The sequence below is a fragment of the Urocitellus parryii genome, chromosome 4 (genome assembly GCF_045843805.1).
Source record: "Urocitellus parryii isolate mUroPar1 chromosome 4, mUroPar1.hap1, whole genome shotgun sequence".
Classification (NCBI taxonomy): domain Eukaryota; kingdom Metazoa; phylum Chordata; class Mammalia; order Rodentia; family Sciuridae; genus Urocitellus; species Urocitellus parryii.
Genome location: NC_135534.1, coordinates 75,398,219 through 75,424,901, shown reverse-complemented (window position 1 = coordinate 75,424,901; position 26,683 = coordinate 75,398,219). Strand labels below are relative to the sequence as shown.

General features: G+C 33.2%; 1 protein-coding gene across 1 annotated transcript in view; it reads left to right on the top strand.

Moving 5' to 3' along the window:
- Dlg2 (discs large MAGUK scaffold protein 2) overlaps nt 1-26,683 on the top strand; it is a 2,013,368-nt gene that overhangs the window by 13,324 nt on the left and 1,973,361 nt on the right. Inside the window, exon 2 of the mRNA XM_077797652.1 lies at nt 15,915-16,046. Coding sequence (XP_077653778.1) covers nt 15,915-16,046 — 132 coding nt within the window. The remainder of the gene's footprint in view (nt 1-15,914; nt 16,047-26,683) is intronic.

The window sequence follows — 26,683 nt, the reverse complement described above, 5'->3', positions numbered from 1 at the left end:
CTACTCTCTCTGGCCTCTGGTATCACCATTCTGTTCTTAGCTTCTATGAGATCAGCTTTTTAGATTCACATATTAGTAACATCCTGTGATTCTTGTCTTTCTGTGTCTGGCTTACTTCAATTCATACAATGACTTTCAGTTGAAACAATGTTGGTGCAAATGAGAGAACTTCTTTCTTTTTATGGCTGAATAGTATTTCATTACATATATGTACCACACTTTATCCATTGATAAGCTGATGGACTGTTAGGTTGTTTTCTTTTTTGAATAGTAATACAAGGAATATGTGAGTGTATATCTTTCTTCAAGTTCAAAATTATTGAAAGAAAAGAAAGAATAAAGACCAGAACAGAAAAAAATGAAATGGATACTAAAAAGATAATACAAAAAAATCACTGAAACAAAGAGCCAGTTCTTTGAAAATATAAACAAAATAGACAAACCCTTAGATAGACTAACTAGTAAAGACTAATTTCATTTCCTTTGGGCATATATACCGTGTAGTGGGATTGCTGGATTTCCTTTTATTTTCTGTGCTTTGAGTTTTTTTTCCAAAAAATATTCTTGCATAATTGAAGTGTTTCTCTATATTTTATGCTAGTAGTTTTATAATTTCAGGTCTTACATTTAAATATTTAATCCATTTTGAATTGATTTTCTTAACTGGAAATAGGGTCTAGTTTAATTCTTGTGCATGTGGATATTTGGTTTTCCCAGTATCACTTATTGAAAAGACTATCTTTTCTCCAGTGTGTGTTCTTAGTAACTTTTTAAAAAATCACTTGACTGGAGATACATGAATTTATTTCTAGGCTCTCTATTCAGTCTCACTGCTTAGTATGTCTATTTTTTATACTGATACCACATGGTTTTGATTATTACAGCTTTACAGTATGTTTTGAAGTCAGGTAGTGTAAAGCCTTCTGCTTTGCTCTTTTTGCTCAAGATGGCTTTGGCTATTAAGTTTGTGTGTTGGCTATTCAGTGTGTGTGTGTGTGTGTGTATGTGTGTGTGTGTGATTTCATATAAATTCAAATCAACAATTTTTTTAAGTTCTGTGAAGAATGTCATTTTGCCTTTTGATAGGGATTGCATTGAATCTGTAGATTGCTTTGGGTACTATGTAGACTTTAATAATATTTATTCTTCTAATCAATGAACACAGGATGTCTTTCCACCTTTTGGTTGTCTCTTCAATTTTTTTTGGTGGTATTTTATTGTTTTCATTATAGAGATTTTTTAACCTTTTTTGGTTAATTTTCCTTAGGTGTTTTATTTCTGAAGCTATTGTAAGTGAAATTGCTTCTTGATTTCTATTTAGGTAATTAACTATTGGCATATAGCATGCTACTGCTTTTTGTATGTTGATTTAATATCCTGCAACATTGATGAATTCATTTATTAGATCTAAATAGGTTTTTGGTGAGGTTTTGGGGGTTTTCTTCATATAAGATCATGTCATTTGCAAACTCTGGCAACTTGGCCTTTTCTTTTCCAATTTGGGTGCCCTTTATTTCCTTCTCTTGCCTGATTTCTCTGGCTAGGACTTCTAGTACAATGTTGAATAATTAGTGGCAAAAGTGGGCATCCTTGTCTTGACCAGAAAAGAAACAAATGCAATGGAAACTAAAAAGATAATATAAAAGATCACTAAAATGAAGAATTGGCTCTTTGAAAAAATAAACAAAATAGACAGAACTTAGAAAGTGTTCAGCATTTCTCCATTTGCATAGTGTTAGCTATTGACTTTATTATTATGATACATTCCTTATATATCTGATTTGTTCAGCATTTGTTCAGCATTTTCATGATGAAGAATGTTGAATTTTATCAAATGCTTTTGCTGCTTCTATTTAGATGATTATGTAGGTTTTGTCCATCATTCTGTTGAAGTGTTGTATCATGTTTAATGATTTGCATATATCAAACCATCTTCACCCATTTGGTCATGGCAAATAAGCTTTTTAATGTTCTGTTGGAGTAGGTTTGCTAGTGTTTTGTTGAGGATTTTTATATCTGTGTTCTTCAAGGATATTGGCTTGTAGTTTTCTTTTTTTCATGTATGTGGGTCCTTATCTGGTTTTAAAATCAGGGAAATGCTGGCCTCATAGAATGTGTTTGGAAGAATTTCTTCCTCTTCTATATTTTGGAATAACTTAAGGAGAACTGATGTTAACTCATCTTTAAAAGTTTGAAATAATTCAGTGGTGAAGGCATTTTGTCCTGGCAAAAGGCATTTAATTACTAATTCAATCTCATCACTTGTTATGGGTCTATTTAGGTTTATTATTTCTTAATGTTTTGGTCTTTTTAAGGTGTATGTATAAAAGAAATTATACATTTCTTCCATATCATCAAAGTTGTTGGATTATAATTATTCATAATAATCACTAAAGATCTTTTGTATTTCTGTGGTGTTAGTTTTAATATCTCCCTTTTCATCTCCAATTTTCTTTATCAGGTTCTTTATTAGTTAGTCTAGCTAAGGGTATGTTTATTTTGTTTATTTTTTCAAAGAGTCAGCTCTTCATTTTAGTGTTCTTTTGTATTATCTTTTTAGTTTCCATTGCATTTGTTTCTTTCCTGGTCTTTATTGTTGCTTTCCTTTAACTAAATTTGGACTTGGTTTGCTATTGTTTTTCCAGCTCCTTGAGATATAGCAATATGTTGTTTATTTGATATTTTTCTACTTTTTTTATGTGGGCCTTGATTTCTCTGTACTGTCCTTTTAGTACTTCTTTGGCTGTATCCCATATGTATTAGTATGTTGTGCCTCCCTATTTTTTTTAAATTTAGCATTTTAAAAATTTGTCCTCAGCACCACATACAAACAAAGATGTTGTATCTGCCGAAAACTGAAAAATAAATATTAAAAAAATTTGTTCTAGTTATATGTGACAGCAGAATGCATTTTGACACATCATACATAGATGGAATATAACTTCTCATTCTTCTGGCTGTACATGATGTAGGGTTATATTGGTTGTGTAATCATCTATGCACATAGGGTAATAATGTCCAATTCATTCTACTATCATTCCTATCCCCATACCCTTCCCCTCGATCACTCCCCTCTAACACAAAGTACCCTACTTTTCCCTAGCCCCTCTCCTTGTGAATTAGCATCTACATATCAGAGAAAATATTTAGCCTTTGCTTCTTTAAGATTGGCTTGTTTCACTTAGCATGATAATCTCCATTTCCATCCATTTACCAGCAAATGTCATAAAGTCATTCTTCTTTATGGCTAGGTAATACTCCATTGTGTGTGTATCTATGTGTGTGTATGTGTGTGTGTGTATGTATCTCACAATTTCTTTAACCATTCATCTGTTTAAGGACATTTAGGCTGGTTCCATAGTTTAGCTATTGTGAATTGAGCTTCTGTAAACATTGATGTGGCTGCATCACGTCACTGTAGTATGCTTATTTTAAGTCCTTTGGGTATAGACTGAGGAGTGGGATAACTAAGTCAAATAGTGGTTCTATTCCAAAATTTCTGAGGAATCTTCATACTTCTTTCCAGAGCAGTTGCACCAATTTGTTGTCCCACGAGCAATATATGAATGTAACTTTCCCCCCACATCCTTGCCAACATTTTTTGTTGCTTGTATTCTTGATAATCGCCATTCTGACTGGAGTGAGATGAAATCTAAGGGTAGTTTTGACTTGCATTTCTCTAATTGCTAGAGATCTTAAACATTTTTTTCATATATTTGTTGATCAGTTATATTTCTTCTTCTGTGAAGTGTCTGTTCGGTACCTTAGCCCATTTATTGATTGGATTATTTGTGTTTTTGGTGTTAAGTTTTTTGAGTTCTTTATATATTCTGGAGATTAATGCTGTATCTGAGGTGCAGGTGGCACAGATTTTTCTCCCATTCTCTAGGCTCTCTGGTCATGTTCTTGATTGTTTCCTTTGCTGTGAAGAAGCTTTTTAGCTTAATATCATCCTATTTATTGATTCTTGATTTTATTTCTTGCATTTTATGAGTCTTATTGAGGAAGTTAGTTCCTAAGTTGACATGATAGAGAGTTGGGTCTCCTTTTCCTTCTATTAGGTACAGGTTCTCTGTTATAGTGTGTAAGTCCTTAGTCCATTTTAAGTTGATTTTTGTGCAAGGTGAAAGATAGGGGTTTAATTTCATTTTGCTGCATATGTATTTCCAGTTTTCCAAGCACCATTAGTTGAAGAGGCTATCTTTTCCCCAATGTATGATTTTGGCATCTTTGTTTACTATGAGATAACTGTATTTATGTGGGTTTGTCTCTGTATTCTCTTTTCTACATGTTGGTTTTGGTGTCGATACCATGCTGTTTTTGTGAATATGCCTCTGTTCTGTAATTTAAGGTCTGCTGTTGTGATTCCTCCTGTTTCCTTTTCTTGCTAAGGATTGCTTTGGCTATTCTAGGTCTCTTATATTTCCAAATGATTTTCATGGTTGTCTTTTCTATTTCTATGAAGAATGTCATTGGGATTTTAATAGGAATTGCATTAAATCTGTATAGTGCTTTTGGTAGTATGGCCATTTTGACAATATTAATTCTGCCTATCCATGAGCATGGGAGCTTTTTCCATCTTCTAAGGTCTTCTTCAATTTCTTTCTTTAGTATTCTGTTGTTTTCATTGTAGAGGTATTTCACTTCTTTTGTTAGATTGATTCCCTAAAAAACTAAAAAACTAAAAGTGCTTTAGTTTTTTTGAGCCTATTGTGAATGGGGTAGTTTTACTAATTTCTTATTCAGTGGATTCATCACTGATGTATAGGAACATGTTTGATGTTGGGTGTTGGTTTTATATCCTGCTACTTTGCTGAATTCATATATGAGTTTTAGAAGTTTTCTGGTAGAATTTTTTGGATCCTCTATGTATAGGATCATGTCAACAGTGATAGTTTGAGTTCTTCTTTTCCTATTTATAATACTTTAATTTCTTTCTTATGCCTAATTGCTCTGGCTAGAGTTTCAAGGATGATGTTGAATAGGAGTGGTGAAAGAGGGTATCCTTGTCTTGTTCCAATTTTTAGAGGGAATGTTTTCAATTTTTCTTCATTTAGAATGATGTTGGCCTTGGGCTTAGCTTAGATAGCTTTTACCATGTTAAGGTATGTTCCTACTATTCCTAGTTTTTCTAGTATTTTTAATATGAAGTGGTGCTGTATTTTGTCAAGTGCTTTTTTTCAGCATCTATTGAGGTGATCATATGATTCTTGTCTTTAAGTCTATTGATGTGATGAATTACATTTATTGATTTCTATATGTTGATCCAACCTTGCATTCCTGAGATGAACCCCACTTGATCATGGTGCACTATCTTTTTAATGTTTTTGTATGTAATTTGCCAGAATTTTATTGAGAATTTTTGCATCTGTGTTCATCAGTGATATTGGTCTGAAGTTTTCTTTCCTTGATGAGTCTTTGTCTGGTTTTGGTATCAGAGTGATACTAGCCTCATAGAATGAGTTTGGAATGGTTCTATCCTTTTCTATTTCATGGAATAATTTGAGGAGTATTGGTGTTAATTCTTCTTTGAAGTTCTTGTAGAACTTGGCTGACAATCTTTCTGGTCCTGGGATTTTCTTGACTTGTAGGCTTATGACAGTGTCTTCTATTTGATTGCTTGTAACTGATCTGTTAAAGTCATGTATGTCCTCTGGATTCAGTTTGGGTAGGTCATATGTCTCTAGAAATTTTTTGATGTCTTCAAAATTTTCTATTTTATTGGAGTATAAATTTTCAAAATTGTTTTTGATTATCTTCTGTATTTCAGTAGTGTCCATCATGGTATTTCCCTTTTCATCATGAATTTTAGTAATTTGAATTTTCTCTCTCTTTTCATTAGCATGGCAAAAGGTTTATCAGTTTTATTTATTTTTTCAAAGAGCCAATTTTTTGTTTTATCAATTTTCTGAAGTGTTTCTTTTGTTTCAATTTCATTGATTTCAGCTCTAATTTTAATGATTTCCTGTCTTCTACTGCTTTTGGTGTTTATTTGTTCTTTTTCTACGGCTTTGAGATATAATGCTAGGTCATTTGTTCATTGACTTTCTATTTTTTTTATAAATATTTTTAGTTGTAGATGGACACAGTACCTTTATTTTATTTATTTATTTTTATGTGGTGCTGAGGATTGAACCCAGGGCCTCACATGTGCCAAGCAAGCGCTCTGCCACTGAGCTACATCCCCAGCTCAACTTTCAGTTCTTTTAATGAAAGAGCTCAATGCATTGAATTTTGCTCTTAGCACTGCCTTCATAGCATCCCAGAGATATTTTTAAAAAAATATTTATTCTTTAGTTGTAGTTGGACACAATACCTTTATTTACTTATTTTTATGTGGTGCTGAGGATCGAACCCAGGGCCCCGCACATGCTAGGCAAGCACTTTACCACTGAGCCACAACCACAGCCCCATCCCAGAGATTTTGATATGTTGTATAGGTGTTCTCTTCTACTTCTAAGTATTTTTTTATTTCATCTGTGATTTCTTCTGCTATTCATTTATCATTAAATAACATATTATTTAGTCTCCAGGTGTTGGAGTAGCTTCTATTTTTTATTTTACTGTTGATTTCTAATTTCATTCTATCATGATCTGATAGAATGAAGGGTAGTATCTCTATTTTTTGCTTTGTGGCATAAGATATGGGTCTATTTTTGAGAAGGATCCATGTGCTACTTAGAAGAAAGTTTATTTGCTTGTTGATGTATAAAATATTCTATATGTCTGTTCAGTCTAAATTATTGATTATATTATTTAGTTCTATAGTTTCTTTATTTAGTTTATGTTTGGAAATCTTTCCAGTAGTGAGAGAGGTGTGTTAAAGTTACCCAGTATTATTGTGTTGTGGTCTATTTGATTTTTGAATTTGAGGAGTTTTTTTTTTTTTCTTGATGGATGTAGATGCTCCATTGTTTGGGGCATAAATATTTTTTATTTTTATGTCTTGTTGATATATAATTCCCTTGAGCAGTATGAAATGTCCTTCTTTGTCCCTTCTGACTAACTTTGGCTTGAAGTCTACTTTATCTGATACGAAGATGGAAACCCCTGCTTGTTTTCTTAACCCATGTGAGTGATATGTTCTTTCCTATCCTTTCACCATAAGTTTGTGGATGTCTTTGCCTATGAGGTGAGTCTCTTGGAGACAACATATTGTTGGGTTTTGTTTTTAAATCTAATCTGCCAGTCTATGTCTTTTGATTGATGAATTTAGGCCATTAATGTTCAAGGTTATAATTGAGATATAATTTATATTCTCATTCATTTTTATTTATTTCTGTTTTTTAAGTTTCTCCTTAGATTGACTATTCCTTTAGTATAGTTCCTCTACACTTTGCTGGTTTTCACTTTTTTTTTTTCATTTCATCTTCATGGAATGTTTTGTTGAGAATGTTCTGTAGTACAGGCTTTCTAGTTGCAGATTCTTTTAACTTTTGTTTATCATGGAAGGTTTTTATTTCATCTTCAAATCTGAAGCTTATTTGCTGGTTATAAAATTCTTGTTTGGCATCCATTTTTTTTTTTTTTTTTTCAGAGCTTGGTATATGTTGTTTCAGGACCTCCCAGCATTGAAGGTCTGGTTGAAAAGTCAACTGAGATCTGAATTGCTTTCCCCTATATGTATCTGCTACTTTTCTCTTGTGGCCTTTCAAATTCTATCCTTATTTTGTTTTTTAGGCATTTTCATTATAATGTGGCTTGATGTGGGTCTGTTGTAATTTTATACATTTGGGGTCCTGTAAGCCTCTTGTATTTGATTTTCCAGTACATTTATGTGTGTGTGTAGAGGTTAAGTGAGTTTCTTGTGAGCGACATAGAGTTGGTTCTTGTTTTTTAAATTCATTCACTCACTGTGTGTCTTTTAACTGGAGAATTTAGTTCGTTACATTCAAGGTTATTTCTGATAGGTAAGATATTACTTACTTTCTTTCTTTTTTTGTACCAGGGATTGAACCTCAGGAGTACTGGACCACTGAGCCACATCCCCAGCCCTATTTAGAATTTTATTTAGAGACAGGGTCTCCTTGAGTTGCTTAGCAGCTTTTAGTTGCTGAAGCTGGCTTTGAATTCATGATTCTCCTGTCTCAGCCTCCTAAAGCACTGAGATTACAGGTGTGTGCTACTGTCTGACTTTATTATTCTTCCTTTGTGTTAAGTGAATTGCTTTAGTAGTGTGTTTTGGTTCTTTTTTCTTTTTTAAAGAATATATTTTTTTAAAAAAATATTATTTTGGTTGTCAATGAACTTTTATTTTATTTATATATATGCAGTGCTGAGAATATAACCCAGTGCCGCACACTTGCTAGGCAAGTGCTCTATCACTGAGCTACAACCCCACTGCCTAGCGTGTTTTGATTCTTACTGGTAGCCTAGTTCAGTGACTGTCTGCATACTAGTGGCTGGGAATGGGCCATCTGTCCACATAAGAAATAGACAAAAGATGGAAAAAATTAATAGTGAACTTTATGTAGTTTTTTCAAGTTGGGAAGAAACAATTTAGCTGCTTTCTCTCTATCCATGCTGCCCTGTACAGAATCAGTTACAACTTATGTGGACACAAAAACCATGTGATATGCATATGTAGATTTAGTTGGTCCAAGGAAGGACAACATGGAAAAAAAAAAGACAGGAAACAAACACATGCAGATTTAGTTATTCTGTGTTAGGATGGAGGCAGGGGTTCCATTTTTCCTCTCCAGCTTCTTTGGCACCTTTCTCAGCAGGAGGAATTTTGTTCTTAATTCAAAGTCCCCAAATTCATGTTTTAATTCCCTGCTCATTATTTATGATATTTCTTTCTTTCTTTCTTTCTTTCTTTCTTTCTTCTTTCTTTCTTTCTTACAAGATAGTGTTTATTTTGGTGACAATATGAAGTCAAAAGTGAAAGCAAATGTGAAAGGCAAGACAGAGAAGAGAATACATCACCAGATTGGGTGGGGGGCTAACACCAACACTTGAAGTCATGTAGCTGGGAAGTTGGTGTTTCTATTATATATTTTTGCTCTGAGATTACCATTAGTTGTACAAAATATATATTTTGGTTATAACAAGTTATTTTGAAATGATAGCAACTCAACATAATTACAATGATAAAAATAGAAATAATCAAATAAAAGAATGAGAGAGGGCTGGGGCTATGGCTCAGTGGTAAAGCACTTGCTTAGCATGTGTGTGTAAGGCACTGGGTTTGATCCTTCTCACCACATATAAATAAATGAATAAGATAAAGGTCCATCAACATCTAAAACAAAATTTTTAAAAATTCGATAATATACACTAATAAAAAACTCTACTTTACACTCTATTCCTCCCACATTTTGAATTTTTGATATTTCATCTTATATCTTTCTGTATTGCCTATATCTTAATGTATTTATTTTTCATTATTTTTGTTTTGACTTTAGTTTTCATACTAAATATATGACTGGTTTTTGCACCACATTTACAATATTAGAACATTTCAGCCATGTGTGGTGGTGCATGCCTGCAATAACAGTGATCTAGGGGACTGAGACAAGAGTTTCACAAATTTGAGACCAGCCTTAGCAACTTAGTGAGATCATTAGCAACTTAGATCCTAAAATAAAAAGGAGTGGGGATGTAGCTCAGTGGTAAAGTGCCCTTGGATTCAATACCTAATAATGTGAAAACAGACAAAAAAAAAACAAATCAAAAAACCCAGAAAAAACAAAAGCAAACCCTAAAACCCAAACCAAAGCAAACAAGACAATCTTAGAGTATTATGAATTTGTATAATTTTTTTATACAAATGTTTAAAAATGTTTTCTTCTTATTTTTTACCATCTCTTTCTTTCAGTTTGAAGAACTCTATTAGCATTTCTTGTAGGTCTGGTGGAGATATATTCTCTCAGCTTTTGTTTGTTCAGCACTGTCTTTATCCCTCCTTCGTTTCTAAGATAGCTTTGCTGGGCACAGTATTCTTGATTGATAGATTTTTCCCCCAATAAGTATTGTGAAAATCTCAAACTACTCTATCCTAGCCTAGGAGGTTTCTGCTGAGATGTCAGGTCTGTTGTTGATAACCATTTATATTATTTCTCTTCTCTTGCAGTCTTGAGAATATTCTATCTCTCACTTTTGAGAGCTTAATTATGAATATGAAATGTCCTAGGTATAGATGTGGTTGAGTTCAATTTGACTGGTTACCTTTGACCTTCCTGTACCTGGATATTTGTATGTTTCTGTAGGTTTGGGAAGTTTTCTGTTATTTCTTCAAATAAGTTTTTACTATTTTTTTTAATATTCTAGGGCTTTCTTGAACTCAAAAAAGCTGAATATTTGCTCTTTTGATACTGTTTCAAGTTCTTACCTTTCTTTTTCAATCTTCTTCATTCTTTCTTTGTTCTCTTCCAACTGTGCATTTCTTTTTTAAATAAAATGTTTTTTATTTTTGCTAACTATGCATTTTTAAATAGCCTGGCTTTGAGCTCACTAATTCTTTCTTCTATATTATCTATCATGATAGTTGATGCTTTCTAACATATTTTAATTTTTTCTGAGTATACTTTTCATCTCAATAATTTGATTTTTAAAAATGTTTCATCTTTTTTGTTAAGTGCCTTTGTTAGGGGTACAATATTGAAGAATTTCTGTGTGTTTTCTTTAAGTGCATTGAGTTTCCTTAAAATAGCTCTTTTAAATTTTCTGAGAGTTCGCTCATACTGAATACTACCTGGTTATTTTCTGTCATCTTATTTTAAATATTAGGTGAGGTCATGGTTTCCTGAAAGCTCTTGATGATTCTTGGCATGTGATATCATCTGGACATTGAAGAATTAGGTATTTATTTCAATCTTTCTAATCTGACTTTGTTTGATCCTATCTTTCCAGAAAATCTAAGTAGGCTACTTGTTTTTCTTTAAGCCTGTAGTTACCTCCACTATTTCAGCATTGGATGGTGCCCAAGCTCACATTTGCCAGGAGTAACTATTGGTATGCCGTCACTATTTTTGCATTATAGAGCAATGCAACCCTGGGTTTGTTCCAGATACACTGTTGAGGTATTGTTCAGAAAGAAATAGGAGAGTGCCTTGAAATAGTAATCTGCACCTATAAACCTCTTCCTGGAGACAGGGTAGGCCCAGATACCTTTTCCAGTTACTTCCCTATGGTCAGGAAGAATTCTGCCTGGCTTTGGACAGAACCTTTGTGGATGAACCAACCTTAGTTCCTATGTCATACCTGTTGCCACCAATGCCATCAAGCTGTGTCATACTTGTAGACCACAGCCTACCAAGACTACCAAGGGACTGCCTTCACCATTCAAGTCTCCATTGTTGAGGTGGACTCATCGCCCAAGACTGCTTCAATCAGCCATAGGTGATGCTACCTGGAATAGAAATCTGATTTACTGCGGCCATGTGTCTTCCCCTGGCAAAGGATCACTTTCAGAGGCTCCATTTATAGGTAGAACTGAGAATGCAGGCTATTAGGTTTTGCTTAGTATTTGATTTCACCAACCAAGCATTAAGGTCCAGGGTAAAGTCTTGTGCTTACTATCCTTTCCTGTCCCCAGCAAATAGGGTTTTGTACCACATTATGTTGCCTGAGGTTGGGATAGTTTTAGTAAAGGCAGTCCCTTGGCCACCTAGGCCTCCCTACAACCCACAATAAGATGAGTTGTACCTTAGCCTTATGGTGCAAAGATCTATACAGTTTCAGAGGGCAGTAGGACCAGCACTGCAGCTCTTGGTGATAAAAGCCAATACAGGAGTCCATCCCACCCTGCTTGGGTCTCTTTTGGTGGTAGAGCAGTTCTAGAACCCCATCTGGGAACATTGGCCTTGAGAAAGCTGTGCTGCACCAGATTGAAGGATGGGTGATAGAGACAGTTCTTTTATCATCAAGGCTAATGCTAAACTGTGACACACCTGAGTCTCACAGTTGCAGGGATCTACATAGAGTTGGGAGAGGGCAGATGTGCCCCAGGCCCACTTCAAGGCTGGAAATGATGCAGTTTGATACATAAATCTGTCCCAATTTGTGCACAGGTCTCCACAAGACCTTCAATTTTGACCAAGTGCTTGGTTTGTTTTTTTTTTCAGGGAGCCTGGCACTGGGTTCCAAGACAAAAACACTGTTAGCTTTTCATCCTTGCTCCCCAGAGTTTGAAATCTTGCTCCCAGCTCTGCAGTTGGAGGTTGGAGGAGGGATGTAGCAGCAGTCAGCCTCCTGACTTAAAGTAGTTATAGTGGCTCATGTCATAGCTATTGATCTGGTGGTGGGGATCATGGGGATCTGGCCAGTCCTTGGTTTCACTATGAAAGTCCTGGAACTGTGCTTCAAGTCTAAGGCATGGACTTAATTCCCCCACCCTGAATCAGGAGGCATCTCTTTCCATTTTGAACTCTTTGGAGTTGGGGGAGGGTTGGCACAGGCTCCCTGGGATTCTTTCCTGCCTGCCTTTTTCAATAGGTGTTTTTTTGTTTGTTTGTTGTATCTTATCCAATTTCCTTAGCTCCTATGAAGGTACTTTCATGTGTGACTAGCTGTTTAACTTAGTATGTTTATGGGGAGACAATCCTAAATGATCTTACCCAACCACATCTACCTCCAGAGCACATTCATTTTTTTATATTTCCAACTTTCTTAGGTAAAAAATAACTATATAATGTCTTCCTTCATCTATTATTGGCTAATTGAGTTTTTTTTAAGGGATTCAGCTTGAAATTTTCCTCACTGCTATAAGGTGACATATGAACAGAGATATGAATGAAGTAAAGGAACAAGCTCTGGATATCTAAGGGAAGAGTGTTTTAGGCAGAATAGCAAGTATAAGGGCTCTGATATATGAGAATTCCTGGGATATTTGAGAAAGAACAGAAATCACTATGGTTGGAATAGGTTGGTCAAGAGGACAGGTATAAGAGCTGAGGCCAGAGAGAGAGTTTTGTTTTGTTGGGACAGGGAGTCACTGAAGGGTTTGAGTTGAGGAATGATATAATCTGATTTGTGACTTAAAAAGGTATTTCTGTCTGCTGTGTTTAAAAAAGAATGTGGGAGAGGCAAGGAGGGAGTGAGGAAATGCTGATGAGTGATATTGGCCAAATTATATTGTTATATTGTGTGCATGTACACATATGTAACAATAAGTCCCATCAATATGTACAACTGTAATGCACAATAAAAATGTGGAAAAATTCAAAAAATCCATTTTGCCAAAAAATATGTATATATAAAGCAAAAATTTAAGGAACTATAACACATTCCTTATTAATAATAGAAAGCTAATAAAATTCTCTCAGAGTTCAATGATCAATATAGACCTGAAATGTCAAGGCTGTAGACGAATTGAATCACACAATAAATTGTGTTGGTCCAATAGATAATAGGTAGAATTTTGTACTACAGAGCATAATACATATTATTGTCATGTGTAGACAGAAGAATCATTAAAAAAAAGAATATGGGATGGCAAAGGTGACAGCATGTAGACTAGTAGGAGATTATTGCAATAGTGTAGGGGGCAGATGTTGGTGGCTTTGACCAGTGTGGGAATACTGGAGGTGGTGAGGAGTGATGCGATTTTTGCATATAATTTGATGTTAAAGTGCACAGGATTACTGATGGATTAGATTGTGGAATTAGAAGTGAAGAATGAATGATGATTCCAAGAATTTGGACCTGAATGATTGGAAAGATGGGCTAAACATTGCAGGAGAAGCAGATTGAGGGTAATAGATAAGATCAGGAATTCAGTTTTGGTAAGTTTGCGCTCTGTCACATCCAAAAGGAGATGTTGCTTAGAGGTCTAGTGAAGAAAGTGTTTTCAGGAGTACAATAGCATCAGATACTAATGATGAGTCATGAGAGATGACCAAGGATTGACCTTCGGATTTGTTAAAATGGAGATTAAAGGTAACATTGACAAGTGTTGTTTTAGTGAAATTACAGGAAAGCCTGATTAGAGTGATATCAAAACAGAATGAAAGGAAGTGGGGATAGTAATTACTTCATATAGTTCTGCTAACAAAGGGGAACAGAGAAATGGGGATGGGGACTGTAGTTGAAAAGAAATGACAAGTCAAGGAACATTTTAAAAGTTACTATTATTTCAGTTTATTTTTATGCTAATGGAAATAATTGAATGGAAAAGAAAAAGGATTGACAATGAAACAAGGTCTTTGAGTAGGTAAGAGGCTAGATACCTTCTCAAGTACAGGAGCTGGCTTTTTTTTTTCTTAATAACTTGGTGGGATTTTTATTGTGAGAAGTCCAGTTTGAAAGAGGCACCAGCAAACACTTTTCTAGTGTAAGACCAAATTTTAAAGGAATTGTGTGATCTAATACTCCCAAATTGGAAAATTAGGTCTGCGATTGCCTAAACCCACAGGTAAACCCCAGTATCCTTAGTTATACTAACAGGATATAGGCTTCCAAGGCAGGGTATCCTCCAGAAAGGGTCATGGAGAAAATGGTCATGGAGAAAAATGGACAAGGGAGATTTCCTCAATGTGTAAAAATTGGGACATCCATAGTGATTGACCAAGAAATTCACCCTGTGGTGAATTTTTTAAAATTATTCCCATGTAAGGAGCTGGCTTTTGATAGAAGCACAAATATTTGATCCACAGTAACAGAAGGGAAGATGGAATATATGGATACACTTCTGGGTTAAATCTACACATGCTGTGTTAGGAGCTTGTGGAAGTTGTCTTCTGATTTTCCACAAAATAGGAAGTAATATCATCAGCTGAGAAAGGCTCTGGGAAAGAAGAATGGGAAGGTTTAGGAAAAAGGAATGTTTTACATAGAAATATACTGTTTAGTAAATATGAACTATTGCTATAATTGGTACTTAGTCTGTTTTTGAAAATGTCAAGTTGGACGGGATAGAAGGCTTTTAAAGTTCAAAGACAATCATCATCTACTACATGCAAAGACAGTGTTGCTCTGGTAATTTTTTTCAAGGATATTTTTCTTTCATGAGAGATATAGACATCTATTCAAGAAGTCTTACTATAACATGGTGTACATTAAGAATGCCTACTATATTTGTGTGTACAAACTGGTTTTGAAAAAGAGGAGATAGAGATTAATTTTAACCATCAAAGATGATTTTATGGATGAGAGAGCATTTGAATGAGGTCTGGATTAAGGGAAGGTAGGTGTTCAGTTGACTTATCAATTGCTTTATGTGTACTAGACATGGGGCTAAGCATTGTGCACACATTGTTGTAATTAATTCTAATACCTATAGGAAGGTGAAGCTTAAAGAGGTTAAGTAATTTGATAAAAGTCAAACCTACTGGTAAGTAGGTTTCAGACTCAGATCTAGCTGACAACAACCCCCTTTTTAATATAGAACAATGGTTGTTGGGAGAAAGAGTGCTATTGAAGAGAATACTCCAGTACAAGGAGTTAATAGGAGCAAAGAAAAGCACAGATGTGAGAAAACGTAGAGAAAGTATGTGTGTGTGTGTGTGTGTGTGTGTGTGTGCTCGCGCGCGTGCATGCACATTGGGAAAAGATGGAACATACAGTGGAAAATAAAGCTGAAATATAGGCTGTAAGCAGATCATAGAAGGGAGGTTTCAAATGTCATGTTAAATAATCTGGACATTATGTTGCAGGAAGTCATCAATTTTGAGATAGTTTTTCTCTACAAGAGAATCATATCTACTATGGAGCATCTGGCCAGTATTATAACTCTTTGTTTTGTTTTACAGTTGTAGATTCTTTCGCAAGACAAGACAATAGCAAATAAAAGCGGGCGATTGACATTAAATGTCAAATGTGGTTATCAATTTCATATAATAGTGTATGAATATGTAATTATTTTATTGAATTATTTTGTGTCATGAAATTAGGAACGCTGGTATAAAGTAGATTAATGTTAGCTTACTATTTTTATAAGGCCATATGTCAGAAATTAAAATTATGTTTTTCAGATACTGACCGAGCCTTATCATTATTGGAAGAATACTGCAAAAAATTAAGAAAACCAGAGGAGCAGCTATTGAAAAATGCTGTTAAAAAGGTGATGAGTATATTTAAGAGCAGCTTATTCCAAGCTTTGCTAGGTATGTATTATAAAAATTATTCATCTTAATGGTCAGAATTGGGCTTAATAGTTGGAATAATGAGGTCACAGAGTCTGATGTTAACCAAATTTCAAATGGGGATGATTTTCCTAAATACTGGAAGGGAAGATTTGTTTGCTTGTTTTTTTTTTTCTTATTTAATGTTTACCTAAAAATTGTTATAAAATGTAAGGGATAGGTGATTGAAAAACATAAGTATTGACCCAGCAACTCAGGAGGCTGAGGCAAGAGGATGATTTGAGGCCAGCCTTAGCAACTTTGATTCTTAGCAACTTAGAGAGATTCTGCTCCAAATAAAAAATAAAAAGAACTGGGGACATAGTTCAGTGGTAATGCACCCATGAATTTAATCCCCAGTAGGAACAACAAAATAATTATATGTATATATTTATACATATTTCAAATGAAGATTTGGAAATAAAAATTTTACAGATTAAAAACCCTGAGTGTTTTATTGCAAAAAGTTGAGGACAGCAAATGCTTAAGAAAGAAATTGACTTCCTTAAGGAAAGGGATTATCTAATACAAAAATGCATTATGGTCAGTTAGAATCAAAATTTTGCTCTCTTCTTAGAACAAAAATTAAAAGAAACTCTCTTTATCTTTCTTGCTTTTCTAAGGAAAGTTTATGATATGAGATTGAAAAATTTATTGATGAAAATTGCAGTGTCTTGAGATTCTTATCAATTCATTATGAACCCAATCAAATGATGTTTAACCTTAGGTTTACTCTTTTATTTTTTAAATATTGTGAAGAAAATAGAGATATGGTTTATTTATGTATGTCTTTATTCACAGATCTTTTTTGCACTTATGCAAACAGATAGGTTTAACTTCTGTTATGATATTGCAAGAGACAAAATAAACAAGCGAAAGACAAATGCCTCTCTCAACAAAAACAATTAATTAAACAATTAAAAAATTTCATTCAGCATAGTACATTTTATTTTATTATTTACTTTTCTTTGCAATGTTGGGAATTGAACCTAGGGCTTTGTGTATGCTAGGTAACAGCCCAGGACATTTTAAAGAAATGACTGACTGTAGTAGACATTTTTATTGCTTTTCCAAAGTAATAGTTATTGATATAAAATCTAAAAATAGGAATTTATGAGACTTAATCTTGAAAATAGTTTATTTTTACTATAAATATCTATACTTTTGATAAAACCTCAACTTTATAGTATGATTATAATTTAAAAAATCATTATATTAAAAAAATTAAAATCAGTTTATGAATAGAAACAGAAGTAAAAAGATTTACAGGGTTATTTTGCCTGTGGGTTAATTTCTTTAAAATATTCTATTTTGGCTGACAAGAATTAATGACACAAATAACTATAATCATTTTAGCTAGTATTAAGTAAAAACAACTCTAAATGGAGTCTTGCAGAATTTAAATAAACATTTGTCTTTAGAGAACAGTATTTTAGAGAACATTTTTAAACCACAAATTTCTCAATTAGAAATTAATAGCATCATTGAATTGATAATTAGTAAAGGCCATTAACAGGCAATGTGTCTAAATAGGTTCATAAAATATGTTTAGTTAAGACTGGCTACATCTTTTGAGAGCTTGAGCTTTTGAGAACTTTATTTAGGAACAGCAACTCCTGATTTGCTGGACTAATATTTATATCTATGATATTTTTTATCATATAACCATTTAATAACACCATTACATAGGGAATAAAAAGACAAATGAGTGATAAAGAATTGCATTTTGCCATTATTTTGACTGAATGATAAGTACCTTGGCTTAAAGTCTATAGTGTAGTTTGAATTTTTCTAATAAAATGAGAGACAATATAATCTGTAAAAAGCTGTTATGTAAGTAATCCCAATACCCAGCTTGGGATGGATAGATTTGCTTTAGCTGGTCTTTTAAAGTCATTTGGGGATAAAGCAGAGTGCAAAGAATAGAGCACTATACATCAAAACATAATTTTCTATTGAATTCTGTGTGGGTAGCTAAATACTGTTTACTAATTTATTATTATTGAATGTTTGAGTGCTCTCACTGTACATTTTCTTTAAAGACTTTAAAGAAAAGCTATATAATCATGTGTATCCTGAAAAAGATTCATATCTTTATAAAAGCATAAGGAGTGAGCCACAAGACAAATAGGGTTTTTTTTTAATCATCTATTGTTTGCTTTTTGTTTGAACCAACACCCTCGTTTTTTTTTTTTTTTGTTTGTTTGGTTACAAGTAATGGAAGATACTGGCTCTACCCATTGACTGGTATCTAGATAAGCAGTACAGTGAAAAAATACCTTGAATAAATTTCAACTAACTGCTTAAATAGAGGGAATCATAATGCAGATTATAATTACTATGTGTAGTAATCATAGTAAAACGAAGCACTATTAATTACTACAGCATGTGTTATAATATTTACATGTGATCAGAAAAACCAAACTCTTTCTCTACAGACAAAAAGAATACTTCTAAGAATAAATATTATCCCCCTTTTGTAGTCCTTTAAAACCAAAGGCAAAAAACCAAAAAGCTAGTGTGTCTTAGGTTGTATAATCTTTGAGGACTAGAAATTTTTCTACATAACTGTGATCAGTATTATAGTGTGTAAAAGCATTCTATAAATGAGTTCTTTGATAACATAGCAAAGATATTATGCTTTTTTCAATTTTAAAATATAATTTTATCTGATTATAAAAGGTATATATATTTATTTTGTATTTTATAAAATGAAGAAAATGAAAGAATATGAAACTCAATGTTAAAATATTTTTTAAATTGTAAATAGGATCTCTGATTAACAGGAGAATGATGAATTGTTTAATTTACTTCATTCTTATAAAATTTTCATGTTATTTATTTTGATTTTCCACTTACCAATAACTGACACTGAAAAAGATACAATGAAAATCAATGATTTTCACTAGTGTACAAAACAAACAAGTATCTGAGCAGTATGCTAGAAACTACACATTTAGATGTTAGGCTTAGGGTGACATCTTGTGGTGCTACTAAGGAAAAAAATTATCCAATGGATAGTTACAGTTTTATGATAATTGCAATATCAACAATTTCCAGAGACTGAATATGAGTGAATTGGAACTCCACAGTGTTTTACAAATTAGTTTGAGTCTCTCTAGTTTAGACTAGCTAAACAATCACATTTTCAAGGTACTTTATTAGGTTATTTTTTCTTTAGGTGATGAGAAAGCAAGTTGGAACTTTTTTAAAAAAAATTCTTTTGATACTTGTCTTTTAGATCAACTTTGAAAATTTAAAGATCTGTATTAACAACATAATTATTTGTGAAAACCATTTTAATATAATGAGTCAGTTCATTTTCAGATATCTAACAAATGTTTTTGTAACTTACTGAAAATTATGCATTTTTTAGTCATTACTTAAACAAATATTGAAATAATTGCATACATATTTCATAGATTTTAATCCTTTCTGAAACCTTATTAGTCTAATTTAATTTGTAATTTAATTTAATTTGTTTCACTACCTTGTTTGAAGGGGAATTCTTTTGAAAGACTTAGAACAGGCAGTAAAACTATACTTTCTTTAAACCTCTACTAATAGTAACATTTCAGAAAAGTGCTTATCTTGTTTTATGCAGGCTTTTGAGACTTACATGTCAGATTTTGTGTTAGAATAGGATACTTTTTATTTTCATAAGGTTTAATAGAGAATCCTATGGATATTTGAGATTACTGGCAGTAGTGATGATATAGTAGATGAGCTACATATTGATCTATCATCTCCTTGTTGAAGGTGTCTACCACATCCTACATACTAGAAGCTTTAATTAGCCCTTTCATTATTTCTCAGAGACTTCTCTCTCTCTCTCTCTCTCTCTCTGTGTGTGTGTGTGTGTGTGTGTGTGTGTGTGTTGAGGATTGAATCTAGGACCTTGCTAGGACCTTGTGCATGTCAGGTAAGCACTCTACCACTGAGCAGTGTCTCTGGTCCTCTCATAGCCTTTTATTAATATTACTATAAGATACTTACCATTTCACTTTCTGAGAAATTGAATATATTTGTGTTCCCTTAATTAAGTCTGAAGTTGAAAGTAGAAGTTATAGCTAATTAACTTTTAAACCCTCAGTATATGGACCTTTAACAATAGACCTTCAATATTTTAAAATTTATTAACTCAACAATTATCTTAAAAATACTTCCTATGTGTTAGACATTGTGTTAGCAGTAGCTAAAACATTCATATTTTCAAGGTACTATATTAGGTTATTAGGAATACATTAGTCAACTATGGAGGACAGTGCTTACCCTTATGAGCAAGTGGAGGAAATCAAATAGGGGGAAAGAACCATTAAAAACAATTAATTAATTAAGTATAGTGATAGTAAAGGCACAAAATAAATGTGTTAGAGTTTTATCACTTTTAGTTTGAGTTAAGTAAAAACACATTTTCCCATTATAGTAATTCTAATGTCATATATTTATTTAAAAATAATGTTTGAAAACATCATGGCTATTTTGGTTTCAGCTATTAATATATACTTTTTTGTCACATGATCATAAGGAAATCAAGGAATTTTACAGTAATATGATTTTGGAACAACTTGGCTCTAAACTTCTAAAATAGAGATTATTAAAGGTGGTTCTTTGACTAGCAGTACCAGACACCTGTGAACTTTTGATTAGCATTCTAAAACTCTTGGGTCTCATCCTAGATATACTGAATGAGAAACTCTGGAAGTCAGGTTCAGCAATGTTTTAATAACTCTTCTTAGGGCTGGGGTTGTAGTTCAGTGGTAGAGCGCTTGCCTTGCACATGTGAAGCACTGGGTTTGGTCCTCAGCACTACATAAACATAAATAAATGAAATAATGGTATTGTGTCCATCTATAACTAAAAAAATTCTTTAAAAAAACTCTTCTTGGTGATTCTGAGGCATTCTGAAATTTAAGAACATATGTCAAGGAAGATAATGTAATATTTGAATGTTATTAATGAATTTGAAGAATATGACAGTGAGCATTTCTTCATTCTTAGGTTTTATAAGAATGTCTTTGACAAATTAAATGAAACATTATTATTCTGGGACATATCTTGACTACTTTGAAAATTCATAAGTACCTAAATATCATTATGGCATCCAATTTTTCTTTAAAAAATAATCTAAAGTAGTAAATGGGCAAAATAACTAAACAAATACTTCTCAAAAAAAGAAATACATATTCCCAACAAATACATGAAAAGAATTTCAATATCCCTAGCAACTGGGGAAATGTAAATCAAAATTGCATTGACACTTCATCTACTCTAGTCAGAATGGCAATTATCAAGAATACAAATAGTAATAAACGCTGACAAGAATGTTGGAGGAATTGTACACTCATACACTTTTGGTGGGACTACAAATTAGTACAACCACTTTGGAAAGCAATATGGGGATTCCTCAAAAAAACTAGGAATGGAACCACCATATTATCCAACTGTCCCAATCCTTTGTATTTATCCAAAAAGAACTAAAATCAGCATACTATAGTGATATGGTCACATCAATATTTATAGCAGCACAACTCACAATAGCCAAATTATAGAACCAGCCCAGGTGCCCACCAACAGATGAATGGATTAAAAAATGTGATATGTATACACAATGGAGTATTACTCAGCCATAAAGAAGAATGAAATTATGGCATTTGCTGGCAAATGGATGGAACTGGAGACCATCATTCTAAGTGAAATAAGCCACATCTAGAAAGTCAAAGGTCAAATGTTTTCTTTCATATGTAGAAGATAGATCAAAATAAGGGGAAAAAAGTGTGTGTGTGTGGGGGGGTGAATCCTGTGAAAATAGAGGGGAGATCAGTGGAATAGAAGATGAGAATTGAGGGGGAAGGAAGTGGAGACAGCAAAAGGGAAGAATGGTAGAATGAAATTGACCAAATTATACTATGTGTGCTTATGCATATACCACAGTGAATTTCACCTTTATAGCTCTAAAACACTGATTAAAAATACTATAAACAATATGGGCTGGGTTGTAGCTCAGTGGTAGAGCTCTTGCCTAGCATGTGTGAGGCACTGGGTTCGATTCTCAGTACCACGTATAAATAAATAAAAATAAAGTTCTAACAACAACTAAAAAACTTAAATAAAAAAATAGAAGGAAGACCAATAGAGCAGAGGCAGAGGAGCAGGAGCCAGGGGCAGGGGGCAGGGGGCGGGAGAGAAAGTACTGGCAACTGGAGTGGAGCAAATTATATTCTATGCTTGTATGATTATGTTAAGTGAATCACATTATTATATATAACTATAATGCACTAATAAAAAACATGGGAAAAATACAATAGTATATCTGAAACATTTAAGTGATTTTTCCCACCTTTGAATACTTATTGATAGTATCTACCTGTACTGCTTTTGATAGAGAACAGCAGTGCTACATTGAGATCCTGATATTGGGTTATTTAAAAGCATATTGGGTTATTTAAAAGCAATATTCCTTAAATATACATTTAGGGAATTCTGTGGCCATTCACAATCTCAAAGCACATGCTGTACTGAAACAAAGAAATTACTTGGTATGGACCTTCAAAAAAGTCTTAACTGTTTAAAAACATTAAATGTTAAAATCTTAGATGCTTAAGGAGAAATTGACAATTAAAGTCAGTTAAAAATGTAACATTCACTTACATGTAAAAAAGTTCAAGACAGCATATAATCTAGATTTATACTCTGTACAGTGCTGTAGGAGTTCAGAGAATCATGGGGTTATTATAGATTAGTATTACAATGGAAACTTTTATGTAAAATGTAAATTTAACAATCTTGTCACTGATTGGATTTGTGTTACAAGAGAAGAAATGTTCCCATCCATTCACACATTAGTTCACTTACTAGATATTTTTTGAATACTGTATCAAGCAATGTGATGCATACTTGGGAGACAAACATTAAATAGCATTGGATACATGATTGTGGTGAGTACTATAAAAGTGAAGCAGAGGGTACTATGAGTTAGAGGCTTAAGTTTAGCAGTAAATCAGGGAAAGCTTTATAAGAAAGTGGTATTTGAAGTAGTGAAAATCATAAAAATTCATAAATATGCAAAGGATCTGACTGGAACAGGGGTTCAAGAAGCTCTTGATATTTATAGTTTTAAAATGTCCTCTAGGAGCTGGAGATGGCATCTAATACATTACAGTCTTAAGTTTGAAAGTAAACTTGAGAATTAAGAGGAGTAAGCATAAAGCATGACTCAAACAATTCTTGTAATTTCCTTTGTTACACTACCATATTTAAATGTGCTTAGTTGTTTGTTTTATGTCAGGCAGGAGCAAGTATTTCTTAAATTTGATAATGTGGGTTGGATGCCATGAATTGGACTAGATCATTCTTGGCCCTGGACTTTGTATATTACTGCAAGATTTATGTCACCAGATGGCACTATTTAACTAAATTTATGTGCTTTGGATGTTTATAAGGTGGTTGTTTCTAAGTAAAGGATGCTTTATTTGTGCGATAGTAGAAATAGGAAAAATAAATGTATTTTCATGGCATATGAGATTACACAGTAAGAAGGTGAAATCAAAAGGTTTTTTTGGAACATGAAAGGATCTGGTGATTTCTGCTCAGTATGTAATAAATGAAAATTTGGGATGATCAATAAAACTAATATGTGGCAGCTAGGAAAATGTAGAACACAATGGATTTCCCATCTAGGTTTTTCTATAGCAAACATGCTAATCTTACTAATATTAAGGTGTTGAATCTTTTAGTTCTTCAACAATTTTTAGGGAGTTTATATGCATAATAACAAAAATATAAAGAAGATTTAATAGATTATTTTAGGAATAGTCCCTTTAAAATGTCCTCAAATAGGTTGGTAATAATATGTAAAAAATTGTTAATAGACTAAATGTTCTATTGAACTATATAATAAAATTAATGAAGGTATCTTCTTGGTATAAGCAGCTACCTGAAGGAAATCCATATTTATCATTTGGTTAAATACTTCTTTACTACTTATTCTACCTTTAAGCAGAATCAATCACTTTCTCCCTAATGTGCCTATAGTATTTGCTCACATTCCTGGAGTAGCACCTATTGTGTTGCCCTATTGTTAGATGATCACACATTGACTGTGAGCCTCTTGAATTCAGGCCTGGTTCTAATGCAGCCATGTGTAGTATGGAATGTCCTGCTTTACATTTTTTTCATTTGATAAAATATATTTCAGTTCCTACTATATAATGGGGATTTTGTGACAAGAGAGATGTGGAATGTTTTCATGGAGCTTGTGGTCTATTAAGGGTGATAGGAATAAGTAAGTATAATTTTGATGAGAACTTTTTGGATTAAACAGATCAAATCATGAGGAGTTTCTTGAACTGGTGAAATTCACATATTTATACTGTGTTAACAATATTTAGATAGTTTGTTTATCAAAACCTTCTAGTAGCTTTCTATTAATCTTGGACTGAAATTTAAGCATCTACCTTTAAGATTCTCTATCATCCCTACCTACCTACTTCTCTTATCTAACTGTTTTATTCCTACTCACTGTACTCCAGCACACCAAATTTATTTTCCTCCCTAAATGCTGTCCCAGGACATTTCACTTGTTTTCCTTTTGTCTAGAGTGCCTTTATACACAGATCTTCAAATCAGGCTTATCTTATTATCTAGGTTTCAAAAGTGCATTTCTACTGCACTCCTTATCTTCCCCCAAGTCATATCTATCCCATTATCCTGTTTTGGTTTTAACACTGAATGTATTACTTAACCAAATTTCTCTATGCGTGTACTGGATAACTTTCTCCACTGAAATACAAATTTCCAAAGAATGACCATCTTGCTTTATTTTGTCTTACTTTTGCTGTTCTTTTATATTAACTATGTGCCTTGCACATAATAACCACTAAATAAAATTTTGTTAAGTGAATGGATGGATAATTGAGTTGCAGGCCTGGTACTCTGTTTGATGCTTAAGTTAGACCTATGTGCTCAATTGAAAGGGATTGAAAGCTTAAGCAAATAGGGCTTTATTTAGATTTTTTTTTGTCAATGACCCTTATTTTATTTTATTTTAATTTATTTTTATGTGGTGCTGAGAATTGAACCCAGTGCCTCATACATGCCAGGCAAGTGCTCTGCCACTGAGCCACAACCCCAGCCCAAGGGCTTTATTTTTATTATATGACATCCAAAGATAGGCAGTTACTGGCATTTAGTCAGCATCTCAAGAAAGTACTAGCCAACATCTCTACAATTATTCTGGTATTTCTCTCATGTTTGTTATTTTATTGCCATAACTTGGTTTCTGTAGTCCCAGATACCATATCTAACAAAAGTATATGAAGAAGGGGAATAACAACTTTAGTTGTTGTTCTTTTCTTTTCAAGAAAGCAAACAGCTCTTTAGTGCTGTCACCTAGGTCTTATCTCCTTTTCAATACAGATTTTCTTTATATCAGCCTGGCCTGAACTAGGTCACATGGCCACCACTAACTCAAGGCAGACTGAGATATGTCAAAAAATGTCATGTTATTTAAACCAACCATGCATCACTGGGATGAGCATATTGTTGCTCTTCACAAGATGGGGGTTCCGTTAGTGTAGAACAAGGGGACAATGGGTATTGTATAGAAAATTAATGGTATTTATTATGCATATGTTTTATGTAGTCCTCCTTGTCTAGATATTTATTATTAATGCTATTTTATAGACACAAAAACTGAAATTCAAAGACATTATATAATTTGATTAAGATTAGATGATTTTAAGCTCCATGTTTAAGTTGGATGTAGGGAATCTGAACAAGAAATTAGAGAACCACAGAAGGCAAGGCAGAACACTGATCCTGTCAGAGAGCTTATAGAAACTTGATTGAATCTTCTTAAGCAGAAGAAAAGACCTGAGAGAAAACTATCTTCCATTATGAAAGGGAACTTAAAGTCCAGCTGATTGCATTCCCACCTTTCCAGCCATGTGATATATGATATTAGTTAATTCACTTGGTCTTTCTGGACCTTAATATCTTAATTAATAAAATTGGAGGATTTCCCCTTCTTCTTAACTACATGGTTATTTATTTATTTATTTTAAAGAATACCTTTGAGTACCTAAAGCTTTACATTTTTAAATTTGTTCTTTTTAGATATACATGATAGTAGAATGTATTTTGACATATTATACATACATGGAGTATAACTTATTCTAATTAGCATCCCATTCTTGTTGAACATGATGTGGAGTTCCAATGGTCATGTATTCATATATAAACATAGGAAAAAAGTTATGTTTGATTCATTCTACTTTCATTATACTTTATTCTTTCCTATTTCCATTCTCCTTCCCTTCCCTTCATTCCCCTTTGCCTAATCCAGTGAACTTCTATTCTTTGTCCCTGCCCCCCACATTGTGTGTCAGCATCCACATATAAGAAAGAACATTTGCCCTTTTTTTTTTTTCTGGGATTGACTTATTTTACCTAGCATGATAGTCTCCAGTTCAATCCATTTACCAGCAAAAGTTATAAATTTATTCCTTTTTATGGCTGCATAATATTCAATTGTGTATATATATCACATTTTCTTTATTCATTTATCTCTTGAAGGGCACCTCGATTGGTTCCATAGCTTAACTATTGTAAATTGAGCT